General features: G+C 50.8%; 1 protein-coding gene across 1 annotated transcript in view; it reads left to right on the top strand.

Moving 5' to 3' along the window:
- Positions 1 to 19180, top strand: part of LOC122386280 (Down syndrome cell adhesion molecule-like protein Dscam2) — a 143879-nt gene that overhangs the window by 57837 nt on the left and 66862 nt on the right. The window contains exons 6-13 of the mRNA XM_043375331.1: positions 1122 to 1245; positions 7566 to 7746; positions 8873 to 9026; positions 11339 to 11470; positions 12715 to 12859; positions 13146 to 13297; positions 16808 to 16918; positions 18852 to 19013. Coding sequence (XP_043231266.1) covers positions 1122 to 1245; positions 7566 to 7746; positions 8873 to 9026; positions 11339 to 11470; positions 12715 to 12859; positions 13146 to 13297; positions 16808 to 16918; positions 18852 to 19013 — 1161 coding nt within the window. The remainder of the gene's footprint in view (positions 1 to 1121; positions 1246 to 7565; positions 7747 to 8872; positions 9027 to 11338; positions 11471 to 12714; positions 12860 to 13145; positions 13298 to 16807; positions 16919 to 18851; positions 19014 to 19180) is intronic.

The following is a 19180-nucleotide window of genomic DNA, read 5'->3' on the forward strand; positions in this document are numbered from 1 at the left end:
TAAGACAATTTTGCCATCCGGAAGCTCTAAATGAAGGCTTAGAGGAAAATAGATGCCAGATTCGTGATCAGCGGGTACAAATCCATCATAAACGACCTTTCATGTGTCAAGGTCAACCAGAGGTCATTCGAGGTCACATGAGGTCAACATGAAACTTGACCTTTTCCGAACAAAATATATATCATTCGACGCGGCTTGACAAGGCGAATGCGATGGTACCACTGCCGTAGCTCTAGGACCATTTTTGTCGAAGTTATTTGTGAAAAACTAAAACCACATTTCGGGGTCGTTGACCTGACCTCTGACCTCAGGTCACCAAAACTGTTTTTCTATTTTTCTCTAGGTCAAACGCTACACAGCCGTGCTCGTAATTTGTCTTTATCTCTAAAACTCTATTTTTAGCAGCTATTTGAAGTTTGCGTCTGTGACGCCGATTTTTGCCGTGCAGGGGTCTAGAAAAATGGACCTTGTGACGTCATCAAGGGGACTAGGTCCAAATTTTTTACTTCAGAAGATGTCAAATTGATGGGAGAAAAGGTACTGAAAGTTTCGCCTTCCTATCCCTAAGCGTTCGGGAGTTATCGCAAATATTCGCCAGGGGGGGGGGGGCGAAAAACGCCCCCCACGGGCCCGCGAGGGTTAAACACAAACCTAACATAGGTCTAACTCTAAAACCAGTGACATGTATCATTAACCTTCAACAGCATCCTGTTTCAGTGAATAAAATTGATCAACGAGACACAACAGCTGATACATTAGCCAGATGACCGGACTGCAGCCGCCCAAATCCGATATTGGGACAGCAATTACTTGATTTTTATTGGTGGACAGAGGGCTGCTGTTTCTTATTTACGACCCCCTTTGTCTGGATCACTATATCGGAGGCTGGTGCCTCTTTTGACATTGTCGGCAAAGTTCGGAAAGACAATAAAATAGAAACACCACAAACACTCCAGAAACTCCACTAACTGTGACAACATTCTGATAAAGCGACCACACATTAAACAGCAGTACAAATGTAGCCAGTTAGCCGGGACCGCGTGTGGGCCCGCCTGAGGCTCCAGCCGGCCTTCTGTGTCTGCTGTTCCCTGACGGTCGTCAACCCGACTGTGTCGTTCCAGAGCCGCTCTCTGTGTCGACCCGGCCGCGGATCGTGGCCTCATCGCCGGCCCAGCAGGTTCGCCAGGGCGAGGAGACGGTTCTGTTCTGCGTGGTCCACTCGGCAGAGCCGCGGCCGGCAGTCAGGTCAGTCAACAGAGAAATTGATGGGAACGTGGATAACGGCGACATGTTACACACTTCAGGAGCAATGGCACATGAAACAATTGTCGTTTGGAGGTGTGATAAGCTAGCGTGTCATAAAGTGATATAATTAATTAATTTATGCAGCATCACTGATTGAAAACAGTTTTAGGTACTGCTGTAACCCTTTCTGCTCACCATTCGACCGGCTTCATTCAACCGTCACATTTGGTTTATTACCTTAAATCTTTCTATGGATGAATTAGCAAGATTCCAACTCATTGTCGGTATTCAAACGTTACGCGTTTCGAACATAGCCACTTGACTGTTTGCATTTCATTGTCATCAGTGCTCAATGTTCAAGTCTTCATCACTTTCATTCTTCTCACCACCGATTCTTTTTTACCGTCTATTTTTCTCACCGCCCTCGCCTGTTCAACCCTTCAACTGCTCTCTATCACCTCCTTTCACCCACCACTCCTCAGTCCTCGCCCCGGTCACTCTCTTCCCTCTCCCCACTCCTTTGGATGGCGTGGCGCCGCGATCACTCCTTGCAGCGAATCTCTCCCTCTTCCTCTCCTTCTCCTTCTCTCCCCATCTCCCTCCGTTCTCTGAGAGTCGCAGCGGGAGCCGACAATCTCTGCCAGCCCTCATCAGCCGCAGCAAAGCACACACAATGGCAGGCGCCCAGTGCCGCGGGCGCCGCGGCTACAGACCTGAATGATCGCCGGCTGAGGGACCACAGAAAGGATATCACGCAGCTACACTCGCAATAAACAAATCATGTACTCGAGATTTACAAATACGGAAGGAATAACACACTTGGGAAATGTTGTAGTGTGTTTGTTTTTATAATAACGATTTCATTTTGTACCATATTTTGTGAATAAATAATAGTTATGTGGCATTGCAAGTAATAAGCATATCGAATGATACTTACCAGGGAAAAAAACTTGATGCTCCCTGATAAATGATATGCGATAGCTCCAGCATTGTCATTATCTGGTTCGACCCAGATGTGCATCCTGAAATGACCGACGTGACGCAAAATAGGCTCGGCTTCCTTGCGAATGTGGTGGTACTGTAGGGACAGGAATTGTTGACATTTGAGTGCTATTGGATAAACATAACTCAATCACGTTGTATGTTTATATTTTAGTGCTTGTATTATACTATATTTTGTCAGGTATATGTCACTGATTAAAGATACGCGAGGACTATAAACATCCAGATTAGATTTAAATTTATTTAGAAAGATTAGACTACAGTTTTTTCAGTCAATTGTCTTATTAAGTAACCATTTGACTGATATAATTCCCCTTTTCACATTATTTGTAATTTCTGAATATGTGGGTTGCAACTACCTGGTGAACGATGCGAGTTGTGATATCGAATGTATATTTCAGTCGTCCCATTTCCAAGTAGTAATAAAAGATGAAGTGTGAACAATTTTACGATAAGATTGCACTATTTTGTAGTTTGTAGGTTACTGAACCACATATTCCGTTTAAACGGTATGTGACCGAGTTCAATGATTAGATCGGCTTTCTCCACGTGATAAGGTCAAACGTCGGGTTATCTCGGCCGAAGCGGGCTGAGCTGGTCTGAGGCCGAGCACCCGGGATAGTGGCGGCGCTTCCGCTTCATTGTGGAAGTGGATGGATCGTTTGTGTGCCGCACGACGCTTCGCTCCGGCTCTGCCATCTCTTTAGGGACCATAGTACGCCCTGAGGAGCACATTCGGTGTCATAATTTTCCCAGGACAGAGAGACTTTATGCGCGAACTGAAAAATGGAGTGTGGTTGCTTTTAAACCGCTTCATTCTCCACCGAGTTGGCTCAATTTCTCACGGATGATGCTCCGTGGATCGCCGGAAGCCGCGGCGTAGATGAGAATCTCCCAGGTAAAAGAACGGACACCGACATCTCACAGCTGGCAAGCCTGCATGCTGCACAGTGCATCAACTACATTGAAGGCGTGTATTCAGAGAGCGGCGCGATTTGATATTCTGCATAACGGTCTCAGATCTCATCTCTTCTGGGACAGCGCCCACGACCCCCTCTCTAATGCTCGTCCCGCGAGTCGCTGATTCACTCCGTAGACGCCATATAGTGGCTGATTGTAGTATCGGATGTCGTCGCCGGCCGTATTAGCGCACGTAATGTTGGGGGAACGGCCCGGCACGACAGTTGAAGTAGCTCGCGCCGCCATTGCCGCCGCCGGGCGCGGCCGGAGCCGCCATATTTTCTCTGGGGCCACTCTCCTGAGCGGAGGACTGTCCTCGTCCCCCAGAGTGTTCATCCTCTGCCCACCACCCACACGTCGCTTCCGTGCATAGTCTGGCGCCGAACATGTTTTGACGTCGCTGCCGGCCCGGGGAAATTATGCAGTTTATGGACCAGGAGTTAATTTAGTGCGTAATAAATTGCTGGGCCCGTGGCGGGCTGTTGCGGCTGAGGTGGAGCGTCGGCGCGCGGCGTTCCGTATAGCACCTGGGCGCTGCTGGCTCGGTGGGCGGGCTGGCCCACTCTGACGGCTCCCGGCGATGGATGGAGCCGACCTGTCGGCCGCCCGTCCGAGCGAGCCCGGCGGCCGAGCAAATTTCGCCGGTCGGCGCTCCGAGCATGTGGTTATTTAGCGGGGCCGAGTGGTGGAGTGTCCGTCACACGAGGCCTAGCGGCCGAAGTCGCGCTCAATAGGGTGTGGTCGAGCATGATTGCATGCGTGATGGATAAATGAAACTTTGGCTGATGTCTCGCTCTAAGATACCTTGTGGCCGTTTGAAATCAGTAAAATGCACTGAAATTCTGCTGTCCTTCTGTTAATTATTTGATATTATTATTGCTGACATTCAAACAACACCTACTGCCGAAAGAAAAAGTTATAAGTGTACAATAAGCTGATTTAACTCATTTTCACTATCTGCTTAATCTTCTCATTTTGTGGCTCTTTTTTTTTGCATGCAGTCATTACCTGCCCTCAATCTTTTGCTTCATATCGCAATGCCAGAAAGCACTTTGATTCTTAGTTATATGACAAGAGATATGCGATGTGACACTGATTCTACCTCCCTCGTTACAACTTCCGGAGTTATAAATCTTCGAATGGCCATGCTACTGCTGTGGTTGGTCATAAACTGTGGATTGTGACGTAAAGTTCTCCACGTATCCACGGTGGATCGACCGTATGTACAGACAGGTCTGCTGGTCACATGGAGACAATATGCTGTCCAACTGAAAGGTAAATGTGCTGTTATTAATTATTTGTAAGCTGCTCTCGGAATGCAATTCTATTTCTTTGTGCTTTACGGATATACCTTGTAAAGTTCATCTACAAAGCGGATGCACGTCGCATGGGGATGTCCTGATAAGAAATTAAGGCCTGCGTTACTTAAATCACGTCCGCTTTGGGGACCCCCCGTAGCTGCCAAGATCGGTAGCATCAAAAAGATCTTAAGTACGGCTCAGCTTCAGACGCCAAGGCTGTTTGTTGTCTCTTATGGACCGAAGACCAAAGCGCTAGAGCGTCGGGCGCCGATAGATAATCCAGAACAAACAATGATCTGTCGTCGCACAGCAACAGCTCATTGCTCCGCTACCGACGATGGGTCAACGACAGGAGGCCTCGACCCAGGATCACTGACGGGACTGGTGCGTGGTGACCTCTGCTTCGAGACGGAGATGACGGGGAACCGACCTACCGACATGTCAGGCCCTTAGAGACCAATATCCAAGGAGAAGAGGGGAGAGATGACAGGGAAGGATGTCAAAAGACGGTAGGGGGAAGAGAGAAGAGGTGAGTTGATAGTGGACCATTGTCTAGAAAGGTGATGAAAGAAAAAGAGAAAGGTAGAGCCATATAATAGGGGACCATTCAGGGGATCGATTAATCATTTCGCTTCTTCCCAAGACTAATATTGAAGGAGGGAGAGGAGGACGGAGAGATATACCGTCCGGTATGTCATCCTTACGACGTCTAAGGGATAACTGACGGGAGACAGATATCAGACAGGAGACAGCCGCCCAACCCATCATCTCTAAGACCAATATCCGCGATAACTGAATTCGGGTGATGACAAATGCCTCGCGCGCCGGGCATAGAATCTGTTATGATAGGCTGCTGCATCGGTCTGCAGGGCGAGCCGGCCCCGGAGAAGGGGGAGAGCAATTTTAATTGATTTTTTTGTTTAATTCGAAACCCCGTCGTTGTTTGGCATATAGCTACAGTAAAGTCAAACAACTGACGACACTAAAAAAGGAAAATAAAGAAGAAGAAAAACACAGGCACAACAAGCAAGCAGATGCAGCCAATCTATTTTTCTGACCTTTTGTTTCTTTAGTTTTGTCACGGCTGCTTATGATCCCAGCGCTATCGGGATGCCTATGTAAACTCAGTTTGTACTGAGCCTGCTTTCGGCGGCGTTCCCGGCGGACCGGTCACTGCAGTGAAGCCGTGCCGCTGCCCCCCACAATCAATACCGTCCAGGTCAGTGGGCCAGTGGTGCGTGCGGATGGGCTGAGCGGGCCGCCGCCGAAGGATTGCGCTCTGTAGATCCAGTTAACTCGGTCCGGCAGCTCTCACTCACCCAGTCTGGCAGCTCCCGTTCAGTCAGTTCGGCAGCCCCAGTTTACCCACTCCGGCAGACCCCGTTCTTTCGGTCCGACAGCTCCCGTTCCCCAGCCCCAGCAGCTCTCGTTCCTTCGTTCACCAGACCCGTTCGGCGTTCCCCCGCTCCTGCTGCTCCCGTTCCCGCTCCCACAGCCCCGTTCCTTTGCTCCGGCAGCTCCCGTTCCCCGCTCCTGCAGCTCCCGTTCCCTGCTCCGAAGCTCCCGTTTCCCCGCTCCTGCAGTTCCCGTTCCCTTCTCCGAAGCTCCCGTTTCCCCGGTACAGCAGCCCCCGTTCCCCAGCTCCAGCAACTCTCGTTCCTTTGTTCACCAGCCCCCGTTTCCATGCTCCCGCTGCTCCCGCTCCCCGCTCCCGCAGCTCCCGTTCCCTGCTCCGAAGCTCCCGTTCCCTGCTCCTGCAGCTCTTGCTCCTCCAGTCTCCGGTTGGCCGCCGCTCCGTTCAATTCCGCTGCCTCTTGCGGACAGTTTATGATTTACGGATGACTGGAGTTGTTCAGAGTTTCGACGACCCGTCCTCCACTATCCGTTCAGGGAGGATGACTTGGATTTGGGTCATGACACAAAGCGATAGCTTACGGACAATCGGCATCGTCAGTCGTGCCTAGCAGGGCCATTGTCTTCTTGGTTTTGACAGCCTGGAGCAGCACTGTCGTTGTATCCGACATTCATCTAACAGAAGTACATGTTATGTCTGTTTGTTGATTGTAATTCACCGGAACTTCTTTTTTCAAAAGTCAGTTATCAACGTTTATGCCCATGAAGCTACTAGTTTGACTATGACTGCTTTCCATGATATTCCCTTCCTGATAGGCAATGTCAGGAGAGGACAGAACCGAGCCCGGGCAGGCGCAGTCTAATTCCGTCTTAGCTCGTTTTGGTAAGAGGCTGCAAAGCCTACACTGATTAGAGTTCGTCGTCAGCACAAAGGCAGTTTTCTGCAGCGCCTGAACATATTCAGACGCATTCTTTTGTCTTCCGACAAATCTGCATTCTTCCAATCAACACTTCATTCAGCGCTGAGAGTGTTCGGGATTTGGGTCTATAATTAGATTGTTACAGGTGCTGCTGACTTTCAGAAGCCGCGCGTCAGAGTGATGAAGGTAGAGTCGTGGAGCGCCCACAGGCTCGCGGAGGGGCCCGCCGCCTGCCGAGAACCCGACTCAATGGAGTTCGCCCCAGGCTGCCGGCGATTCCAGTTCAGTCAGCTTCCGTGAAATATGAATCATTCATGCGCCATCCGTCAGATCTTTAGCACTCATAGATGACGGATATAATTCCTCTGGCACCACAAGTGTCGTGGACATGACGGGAAGTGACACCCAAGACAGTTAACATGTTTGGAGTGGCTGGCAGCCAGGCGACTCTCACTTTTGTGACGTTTGATCCGCTCTAGCTGGAAATTTGTTACCTACCGCGTCTTTCTGTGGCACGTGCTCACTGCCGGAGTTCAGAAATCGAAGTCTCATCAATAATATGAGAGGCCTGTTGATATCTGCAGTTTGAAACTTCGTCGCAAAGGAAAAGCTATTCCATATTCCTTGGAAGGTGTCGGCATACTCAACAGTTATTAGTAGGAATATTTATACAATGCATACATACATACATGCATATTGCATACACCATGCAGTCATATACAAACACACACACACTGGTAGAATAACTATGCGACTGACGCTCCACCGCTGCCTCTGACTGCAGGTGGACTCGGGCCGGACAGGACGCCGGCGGTGCATCGTCAGCAGCTGCTGAACAGGGCGCTTCCGCTCACGGCGAGCTGCTGGTGCTGCGATCAGCTCTGCCCGAACACAGTGGCCGCTACAGCTGTCTGGTTCAGACGGACGCCGGGCACGACACAGCTGATGTATACCTGCAGGTGCTGGTGAGTGTGTGTGTGTGTGTGTGGCTGTGGGTGTGTGCGTTATGGTGAATGTTACGATATCAGTGGTACCTACCTAAAACTCATCGTATTCTCTTGAAACGTTGTCTACGTATAGCTACACAGTTGTAGGAGCTCCGGACAATGGAGAATGTGTCAATTGCCGATAAGCATCAGGCATGCGGCCAATCCCTCGCAAGGACAGGGCAAAATTGCCTTGTCACTGTAATGACACAGAAATGGAGTCTGAGTAGTGACGATTTTAAGATATTTGCTTTTCATTCTTATTTTTCTGTCGGATGGATGGCTCACTGAAGGCTATGTCCTTAGGATAGCGTTGTAAATAATTAAGAAGTATCAAGCTCTATCTTACAAGGTTGAAGTAAAATGTGCCGCTGTTAATTTTAAAGAACGGCTACTGAAGACCTTCCATCTGCCTCTCTCCTACTCATTATCTGGCCGGATATAGCGACACGACGGGCGGCGGTCGTACAACCTGCACGACAGCTCATTTGCTTTCATTGGGAATGTTACGAGCTCCCATCAGCCATGGTTGGCCGGTGAATGGGAACTTTAACAGCCCCGGGAGCCGAAGTGGAGATGGCTGGCACCTTCGGCGGCTCTGCTGTTTTAATGGCTGATTTTATGTGATTCTCATGGCATTGGACTGAAATGTGGATGCCATTTTGTCTCTCGTGTGACAGCTCATGTATGAATATCACAGTTGGAATATTTGTGGCCATGCCAATGATTATTAGCACAGCGATGCGTTCATTACGGCTATGACCTCTAACACACATTCCCAGCACGTCTCAAGTGGTCCAAGGTTTGGACTTAAATCAAAAGACCGTGCGGCTCCGCCAGCGGATCATTATTTCCTGCATATAAAATAAAAATTTACTGACATGCTTCTAAGTCTCATTACCGGAGGTGTGTTTGCCCAACTCACTGCCGACGATTGATTGACCTCTGCCGCTCATATTTCGCACGACTGCCCGTTTCGCCAACAGATGGCTCTTCACCTCTGCCGCCGAACCGCTCTCAGTAACTACTCATGTTACTCCTGGATGTCGCTGCCTGTAACTGCCCGTGCCGTGTCACTCTCAGTGGTTGCTCGTGTCGCCCACAGGTGTCGCTCTCAGTCAGTGTGACCCCGGCCCGTCAAACGGTCCACCGAGGGGAGACCTTTAGGCTGAGGTGCACCGCACCGCGTCCGGCCTCCCTACACTGGCTGCGAGACGGGACTCCGGTGGATGGAGGGCACCAGTTGAGCGTCACTGAAGGTGGGTCATTACGCCGACCGTCGCGGGGGGGGGGGGCACCAATGCCAGCCGAGAAGCTCGATCCAGTTGTTGAAATTACTGCGCAGGTTGTATGTGAGGAAGGAAAGCGGAACATTCGACTCAAAAAAGTTGACCAGGTAACTTATATTCCTCTATTGTCTGATAGTTCTGGGAGTTGTAGTTTGAAGACTTGAGGATAAAACTGTTTTAATGCCAAACCGAAACGCCACTTTGCAATGTGAATTATGATTATTTGCTGTCACTATCAGGCAGAGCTGGGCGCGTTCCTCGATTTTCGGTAGTGCGTTAGCGTTCCTGCGTTCCTCCGGCCGCGGTTAGTGCGTTCCTGGAATAGCGTTCCTCAATTTTTTTTCGCTCGGTGCGTTAGCGTTCCTGCGTTCCTGCGTTCCTCCCTCAAAAATACCGCCGAACCACGCGGCGCGGGCCCAACCAAACACGGGGCGAATCGATCACAGAATACCCAGAATGGCGACGTGGGGCCGAAAAGCAGCTCGACATCTCTTTTCCGAATCGAATATCTGAAATACGTTTTACCAATATCATCCGTAGGGTTTTCAACAAAAATACGACCTGCTTAAAAACAATAGTTAAGTTAAAAGATGTATCTTAGTAAAAGTTATCATATTTACTTTTCACATTTAATGCCTGAAACCGAATCGAATAGTAAACATCACCACTAAATCTAAGCAAGCCTTCCTCGATTGGACCGACAAGTGGCGCCTCTACCGGCAAACACACGTACTCGAGATTCAAACATTTGACACAGAGGTCATTGGCAGCAATATAATTTTTCGGGTGGTTCCGCAAGAACGCAGGAACGCTTCAAAATTTCGGGTGGTGCGTTCCTCTTACTTGCGTTCCTTTGAAAAACTTTGCGTTCCTGCGTTCTTGCGTACCTTAAAAGGGCGGTGCGTACGTACGGAAGAACGCAGGAACGCACAAAAGGAACGCACTTGCCCAGCTCTGCTATCAGGTCACGACCATCTACATTCCGCAGTCAGAGGTTTTAGCCTGTAGCTAGTGCGTTGATGCTTTTGCTCAAAGGAATCGACAAGTCAGTCACAAGAGCCTTATCCCGCAATAGGGCCCCAAGCTTATCTTTCCATATATGCTCCGTTTTAATGTGGTCTCCAACAGACCATTACGCATGTGCTGATGATGTCACAATGACCTCTTATTCAAACCACACGCAAGGCCGTGAGGCTGGTGAGGTCGACATTTAGTGGGATTAGCATGATTTCGCCATTTGTTTTCATTGGAAGAAGCTCATTCGGTTGAAGTTACATGACGTCGCAGCTGTGTCGGAGACTTTATGTCGAGGGAACCGAGGATGTGGTTGAAACGATGAGAGAGAAGAGAGAGAGAGAGAGAGAGAGAGAGAGAGAGAGAGAGAGAGAGAGAGAGAGAGAGAGAGAGAGAGAGAGAGAGAGAGAGAGAGAGAGAGAGAGAGAGAGAGAGAGAGAGAGAGAGAGAGAGAGAGAGAGAGAGAGAGAGAGAGAGAGAGAGAGAGAGAGAGAGAGAGAGAGAGAGAGAGAGAGAGAGAGAGAGAGAGAGAGAGGAGAGAGAGAGAGAGAGAGAGAGAGAGAGAGAGAGAGAGAGAGAGAGAGAGAGAGAGAGAGGAGAGAGAGAGAGAGAGAGAGAGAGAGAGAGAGAGAGAGAGAGAGGAGAGAGAGAGAGAGAGAGAGAGAGAGAGAGAGAGAGAGAGAGAGAGAGAGAGAGAGAGGAGAGAGAGAGAGGAGAGAGAGAGAGAGAGAGAGAGAGAGAGAGAGAGAGAGAGAGAGAGAGAGGAGAGAGAGAGAGAGAGAGAGAGAGAGAGAGAGAGAGAGAGAGAGAGAGAGAGAGAGAGATAGAGAGAGAGGAGAGAGAGAGAGAGAGAGAGAGAGAGAGAGAGAGAGAGAGAGGAGAGAGAGAGAGAGGAGAGAGAGAGAGAGAGAGAGAGAGAGAGAGAGAGAGAGAGAGAGAGAGAGAGAGAGAGAGAGAGAGAGAGAGAGAGAGAGAGAGGAGAGAGAGAGAGAGAGAGAGAGAGAGAGAGAGAGAGAGAGAGAGAGAGAGAGAGAGAGAGAGAGAGAGAGAGAGAGAGAGAGAGAGAGAGAGAGAGAGAGAGAGAGAAGCAGGAGTAATGTAGAGAATACTCACGACAATGCTGAAATACAGCTAGACACAACCCATTATATTTTACGTTTTGTACACAGTGGCGTATGTCGCAGCACGCTTCAGATGCCATCTCTCATCACGTACCCTTTGACCTTTGACCTCTGCCCGTCCGTCTAACGGTGTACCCGTGTTTCCAGCGGTGAGCAATGGCCACGTGATGTCTCAGCTGGAGGGTAAAGATATGAAGCTCTCCGACCAGGGCATGTACCAGTGTTTCGCCTCCAGTCAGGTGGACTCAGTGCAGGCCTCGGCACAGCTACTGCTGGGAGGTGAGTGGTTATTCGGGGCACCTTCCCACACCTCCCCCCACTCGCTGGGTGTCCGAAGCGACGGACGCCGCCACGCTTGACCTCACTGTCAGTGGTTCTCTCTCGCACACAACTAATTGCACCGTGTCGTAATGAAGGTCACCACACCGTCAGACATGGTATATATCAGGTGTCACATTTAGTGTGATGGTGATGCTACCGAAACATAAACCTAATGAACCGGCTCAGACGAGTCGCAATTTGTCGTCATCAAAACGTCACCACTGGTGTGACCTTTGTTTGACCTGAAGACCTCTCTCGCATCCCGGGGGCTCCAATGGCACTGTGCGATCACCATACTTAAGGTTTCCAGCAAGGTTGATAAAATGGAGATAACACTTTATAAATGTACATGTTTACGGTCATCTGGCTCCCACAGAGCACATGATGTTAGTCCAGGCCCGCCTGCATCATGTGCTTACATCCAAAACTCACGTTCAAGCAACGCTTTGCTGGATATCACCACATAACTACTATGTGTGTCAACGGAAGCCGTCTCGGCGCGGTGCCGTTTTCCCAAATGTGTCGGTTTTCCCGCTCTCCTCAGCGATGTAGGTCGGCACATGAGGCGGCGGCTGATAACGCGTGCCCTTCCGCCTCTGCGTCCTCGTAATCCGAGAGTCGCCTCTTACATAGTGCGTCGGGAGTGTCACATCTGCGTCGGTACCGTCGTAACGGCGCCGATAGCGACACCGACACTGACACCAGACGACGACGACGGCGGCCCGGCCGTACGGATGCATATTTCACGGCGTGGTGGCGCGCAGCGCTGCCGACACCAGGCCACAAAGGTGTCCCACGGGAGAGCCAGTGTGTCGGGTTCTATAGAGGCCCTCCTCCCTCTGAGAGGAGGCCGGCGCGCTGTGTGTACAGAGACTCTCCCGAAGGACACCACCAGCTGCTTTAGGACCTTGGCCGCTATTGGCAAAAGGGATGGGCTATGATGGAGGCCGTGAACAGAAAGGCAAAGATGACTGTGGGGAGGTGGACAAAGGAGTGTCGTATAAAAACTGCACAGCAAATACCGCGGAAACCCTATATGCGACATAAAAACAGCAATCTATAAACATAGTTAAGATACTAAATAGAAAGAATGGGCGAAACTTGCCGGGGCTCCACAGTCCATAGCTTCAACCGTCATTCTCCCTTACATTTTGTTGCTGGTGTTTCAGATAGGCTCTTACCTGGTGTTGTCGCCGTTTCAGACTCCCACCCGGTGTTGCTGGACCGCTTCATCAACCACACGGTCCAGCCGTTCTCCGCTGTGTCGCTGAAGTGCGTCGCCAATGCGTCACCAACGCCGCAGATTCGCTGGCGGCTTGACGGCTACCCGCTCCTGCCTGATCACAGGTCAGACGGTCAGGTCACGGTCGGAGACTGCAGAGGACAGGTCACTCTGGTGTTCGCTGACATAACTCAGTTTAGTGGATGTTAAACAAGTTGTGGGGTTATCTAATTTTCTTCGTGTCTTTGCTAGTCTCTAGATGCAATAACGGTTTGGGTTCTGACAAAATCGCTCGTCCACCGTAGTTCTGAGTCATAAGGGTGAAGGATCAAAGGGCATCAATAAATACTACGCTATTGATTAGACGTGATTTGTTGAACAGTGTACCTAAAGCCCTCCGGAACTTTGCAGGCGTCTGATCGGTCAGTACGTCACTACGAATAATGACGTCATCAGTCACGTGAACATCAGTTCGGTGCAGCCGCTGGACGGCGGCTGGGTCACGTGCTCAGCTACCAATCGGTTCGGAACCATCAGCCACACTGCTCGGCTCAACGTCTACGGTAATGGAACAATAGCCTTCGTAGCTGTGAATCAGTGACGTACATATTCATAATAAACCGAAGCATCGATGTGGCAGGAAGCTCGGACACGGCAAAACGAGCAAGTGAGCCAGGTATCCTTCTAACGACCAGTGACGGAGAGCCGACAAAAGTGTTGGGAGTGAGATGGGTACCGCACGAGGATCAGCTCATCTTTCAGAGCAAAGATCTATATGATTTGGGGATGCAGCTACGGCCTACAAAACGGAACGTGTTGAGATTATCAGCTCGTGTCTACGACCCTCTGGGTCTTATTTCAGCGTTCACCATGCGTTGCAAGATGCTGCTGAAGGAGCTGTGGACCCTCGGTACAGCCTGGGATGAAGATCTGCCGCTCTCGTCAAGGCGGAGTTGGCTCGAGTGGCTGAATGGTCTTCGGTCTCTCGAGGCACTTCGCATTCCCAGACCGTACGTTTCGAACAACGTGGAAAAGTTCACCATCCACACGTTCTGCGACGCTAGCAAGACTGCTTATGCTGCAGCAGTATATCTCCGGACATGCGGTAAGACCAGCCCTGAAACGCGCTTGATCATGAGCAAAAGTCGGCTTTCGCCAAGTAAGCCCATGGCTATCCCACGCCTGGAGCTCATGGCCGCCGTTCTTGGATCGAGACTAACGGCTTACGTGATTGAATCACTGCCCTCCAAACCTCAGGACGTCCTTCTATGGACTGATTCTGCTGTGGCGCTGGCCTGGATCCGAAGTGATCCTGGCCGCTGGGGGGCGTTTGTCAGCAACCGGGTAACTGAGGTCCAGCAAATGTTTCCACCAGCAAAGTGGAGGCATTGCCCAGGCGAGTGTAACCCAGCCGATCTGCCGTCCAGAGGAGCATCCGCAGACAAGCTTGGCGAGCCTTTCTGGCAAGAGGGACCCAGCTGGCTCCGAGAAGAAAGGGAAGAATGGCCTCCTCAGCGTGCCTACGAACCCAGCGAGTGCAGAGCGGAGGAGCGGAAAAGTGGGCCCGTGATCACCATGTGTTCCTCCGCGAGCCAGGAACCAGGTGTCGGATCACTTATGTCTGCAGAGAACTACAGTTCGCGTAAACGGCTGCACCGGGTGACAGCTTGGATGCTGCGATTCCTGGCCAATACCCGGAAGACGGAGCCGTCGACAACGGGCGATCTGACTGCAGAAGAGCTCAACCGAGCAGAAGAACTGTGGATACTGGAAACACAGAAAACAGCATACGGACCAGAACGGGAAGTATTGATAGCAGATCAGGCCGTACCTCGGACATCACACATCTACGAGCTAAACCCATATCTGGAGAACGGAATCCTCCGGGCGAGGGGACGACTGCAAGAATCGAAGTTGAACGAAGACGAAAAACATCCGATCCTGCTGCCGAATGATGATCACTACGTTCGGCTGCTGATCCAAGAGCGACACGTGGAACTATGTCATGCGGGAGTGCAGCAAACGATGTACTCCATCCGTGACAGGTTTTGGATACCAAAAGGCCGACAAACGATTCGCAAGGTTATACGAGCATGCCCAAGGTGCCGTATTTTCCATGCAGAGCCGTTCACGCAAGAAACAGCTCCCCTTCCAAGAGAGAGAGCGTCTAGCGGAACCCCCTTCTCACAGCTCGGAGTGGACCTCGGAGGACCTATCTTCGCCAAAGACGGCGGCAACATCGTCAAGACATACTTTGTCATTTTTACGTGTGCGGTAGTGAGAGCCGTTCACATAGAGCTGGTTAAAGGCCTCTCTACAAGGGACTTCTTACAAGCTTTCGATCGATTCGCCGCACGAAGAGGAATGCCGAAAACGGTGACAAGTGACAACGCAACAAACTTCAAGGGCGCAGCAGCACACCTCGCTCATTCCGGAGTAACCTGGAAATTCAACGCACCCCGAGCTCCATGGTGGGGAGGTTTTTATGAGCGACTCGTGCGCACAACGAAAGAGGCTCTGCGCAGAACGCTTCATAAGAGTATGCTCTCATTTGAAGATCTGCAAACTCTGCTGTGCCGCATAGAAGGTGCAATAAATGCAAGACCGCTATCGGCGTTGAGTGAGGACATTGATGACCTTCGGTCACTGTCTCCAAGGGACTTTCTACAAGTCCCTGCACTGGACGAGCCCGATGTCCCGGGTTTGATTGAGCCTGAGAGCCAGAGCCGAGTGCTCAGGAAGCGCTGGATACATTGTCGTGAGGTTCTCGCTCATTTATGGAAAAGGTGGCACACAGAATATTTGCGAGAGCTGCGGATTCCTCCCCGAGAAGAAAGAAGCAATCCAGCTATCGGAGATCTGGTAATCATCAGAGAAAATCCGTATCAGTCCCGATCACTCTGGCCAATGGGAAGGATAGTTGAGCTTCATCCAGGCAGAGATGGACTGACACGAGTCGCGACCCTGCGAAGGGCAGACGGCACTACATCAACGCGGCCTGTACAGAGGCTGCATCGTTTGGAGTGCGGCTAGGCCTCAGGATTGAGGAGATTCCTACAAGGATGCCGGTCAGCACATGCCACTGTGTTCTATCGGAACGGATTGAGTGAAATTGTCATTTCACCGGGGGGAGAATGTTACAGTTTACGTCTGTTACTGTCCGGTGAAGGAGCCCGCTGGGATACTGCGCGGGATTTGTATGGGAAATGTATTTAGGTCAATGGATGGCTGTGAATGAGGGTTGAAGTGGGGGATGGGATGGGGGTGAGATTGCTGTGATGATAATACGGTGATTCACGACATAAATGGCTGAATGAACTTTAAGTTGATTTACTCCGCGAATTACGTCGAAATACGATTCAATGTAAAGTAACGCGACCGTTCTTGCTACAATGCTTCCCCATTTCACCGTTGCATTCAACCGACATAGTTTTTATTGTGGTTTTTATAATGTGACAAGCTATCTCCGGGATTGCTTGTCCGTAAACTTCCATTCGCCATCACCAAATTACAGATAATTGTCAATGACTGTCCTTGGGGTGAAAAAGTGTCTGCCCATATCGTGATTGTGCTCACATAAACCAGATCATGATCTTTTACATGGGACCACAGTGTTATATAAATGCGTGCTAAAAATACTGCCGACATTTTGATTTAATCAGTCATGTTCTCAGACTTGCATGACCGACCGATTAGGTAGCTTGTTATTCTATTCTTGTTGTTTGATCTATTCACCGAACAGCATTCTGCATTATAACGGTTTTCCACAGCGGTCGTCTACCTGGGTGACATTTAACGAAAGGAATTAGTCAGAGCTCGAATGTTTTACGAAATTAGAGAGCAAGTTGTTATTTCTTACGCTAGATTTCTGGGTTTTAAAACTTCTTGACATTTCATGATAAATGGCACGATAGCTCGTAAAAAAAAAGATCAAAACCCCACCCAAACTCGTCAGACTTTTGTTTTGCTATATCCGTGTTATGTCACGACTCACGAGAGTAGGTCTAGGTAACTTTTTGTACTGTGACCTCGTTAACCTCGCTGACCTCGCTGACCTCGCTGACTTTTTTCAGGTGACCCTCTGGTCCGCGAGATGCCCGAGCGGACAGCCGTGGAGGGAGATGCCATCTACATCACCTGTTCAGTGGGCGGCTACCCGATCCACCAGGTCACCTGGACACGCGGTACGTGTGCATGTTTTCCGTGTGCATGTTTTCCCTCTCGCTCTGACTCTCTCTCTCTCTCTCTCTCTCTCTCTCTCTCTCTCTCTCTCTCTCTCTTCACCTCTTCTCCTCCTCCTCTTTCCCCTTTCTCTCCCTCTTTCTCCTTCTCTCTCCTCTCTTTCTCCCTCTCTCCTCTCTCTCTCTTTTTCTCTCTCTCTCCACGCTGTTCAAATCCCCACTCAGGTGAGTACGAATACCGTCTGCATCCTCACCCTTTCCCCTCCCCGAGCCGTCCATTGCGTCATGGTGCCCGTTTGACGAACGGCGGCATTACCAAAGCGAATGGCGACCATCACTGGTGGCAGTGCCCGGCCGGAGCCACTGACCCCTGACCCGGCAGTTGCTGACCCTTGACCCGGCAGCGGCTGACCTGATGTGCCCCCGGGGTCTCTGCGACTGGTCCGTATCGTCGGCGCTGGGTCCACTCCGGGGACTGCGGCGGCAGGCCGGGCACTATAATGGCGAAACGCCAGTCCAGCGGCACCTCTGTGACCGGCCAGGGGCACCTTTAGTTTTACTGACTGGGTTCAGAGCGGATATCGATATAGAGTCTGACACTGACACTGACACTGACACCAAGAGACAGACACCGACTTCGTTACCGATACCGTCGCAGACACCGGCGCGGCCGCCGTTTCTGAGCTCAATGCCCACCCTGGTCCAATGGAGCCCGGCGTGATGGATCTGGGCCGTATTTTGCGCCGTCTCAGGGGCGCACTCTCCTGGCGAAGATTTTGTGTGGCGAGGAGCGTGAAATGGCCAGATTCGTGAGCGAACCCTCCCGCGCGGGGTGAGATTGCAGCCACTTTCGAAATTGATTGGTTAGTTAAAGTTCATGACCTAAGTCGTTCAAGACCGCAGGACTGCCTCCAGCACACTATTGTGGAAGAATCAATGTCCGGAAGTTCTATTCGGATTCGACGGGCACTGCAAGGAATGTGCCACTAACGTTTATGGTGGTTCTAATAACACTAAAAGGTTAGTGACGATCGTAATGCGACAGTGTCTGACCGGACACGTTTCATTAAATTATTTTACTTTATTGGTCGCTTCATTTTCCGAACGTCGATAATCATCACTATAAATATCCTCTTACCACTGATTAAGTTGCAAATGTTCGATACGCTTACCGATATCGGTGCTGTCTTTTTGACGATGAGAGATCAAAATTCAAAACCATCGTCATTTCTCCAGTGACAATTGGAGAGTGAATAATATTTCTTCTATTCACTGTAATGACCGGCTCTGGGCCTCTGCACTACCAGCCCCTTGTCCACGGCGACTGGAGGTTAGTAGCTGCACAGTGACCAGCCGTGGCCAGTAACGCCAGTATTTCACCCCCCCCCCCTTCCCCCCCCACTCGACCGCTGGGCTCTCTGCAGTGAAGCGGTTCGGGCGGCCGTCGCCAGGACCAGTCGGTGGCCGTCAGGATCGGCTGCCGCCACCAAATTTATGTCAGCGACGGAAATCGTCGACACCGTCGTCGTCGGCCGATTTGGAATAGATCGTCATCGGACGGCGCGTAGTCGAACTCGACGGAAGCCTTTGGCGGGGATGGTCTGAAACGGCTCGCTTTGGAAAGTGGGAGAAGGCTGGGATGAATGGTCCGTATATAATGCGTTTGGATGAAGTGGTATGATCCGGATGCGTTTGGATGAAGTGGTATGATCCGGGTGTCGTGAAAAAGTGTCCTGGAGGATTTTAGTCATGCGATATAAACCACATCTGAGTTATAGGCAGCATCATTACAATGAGCCGTTGTTAGTTGTTTTTATAAAGTTTTTTTTTCTGGATTCTTTTGTGCCTCACCTGTTTCCCTGTCTGTTGGTACATCAATACCCAAATCATGCGACGATGAATAATCTTTCTAACCTGCTTCTGTTTTGTACCGCAGGCGGTCAGACGCTACCCGCCGACCGGCATCAGACCGTCTTTCCCAACGGCACTCTTCTTATCAGTCCCGTGCAGCGGGAACAGAACGGCACCTCGTACCGGTGTACGGCGTACGGCGACCGGCAGCGGACCGCCTCTGGAGAGGTCCGACTCAGAGTCATGGGTAGGTGAACCGGCGCGGCGACCGGCGACCGGGGCGGGCGGGGCGGGCGGCGCGGCGGCTGGAGCAATATGATCCGCCCGGCTCATATTGGCAGCGCCCGAGGCGGCACTGCAATATGATCCGCTCAGCTCGAGTATTCCAATGACAGGCATACGCGAATTTTCATC

Source organism: Amphibalanus amphitrite, unplaced genomic scaffold (genome assembly GCF_019059575.1).
Source record: "Amphibalanus amphitrite isolate SeventyFive unplaced genomic scaffold, NRLGWU_Aamphi_draft 000015F_arrow, whole genome shotgun sequence".
Classification (NCBI taxonomy): domain Eukaryota; kingdom Metazoa; phylum Arthropoda; class Thecostraca; order Balanomorpha; family Balanidae; genus Amphibalanus; species Amphibalanus amphitrite.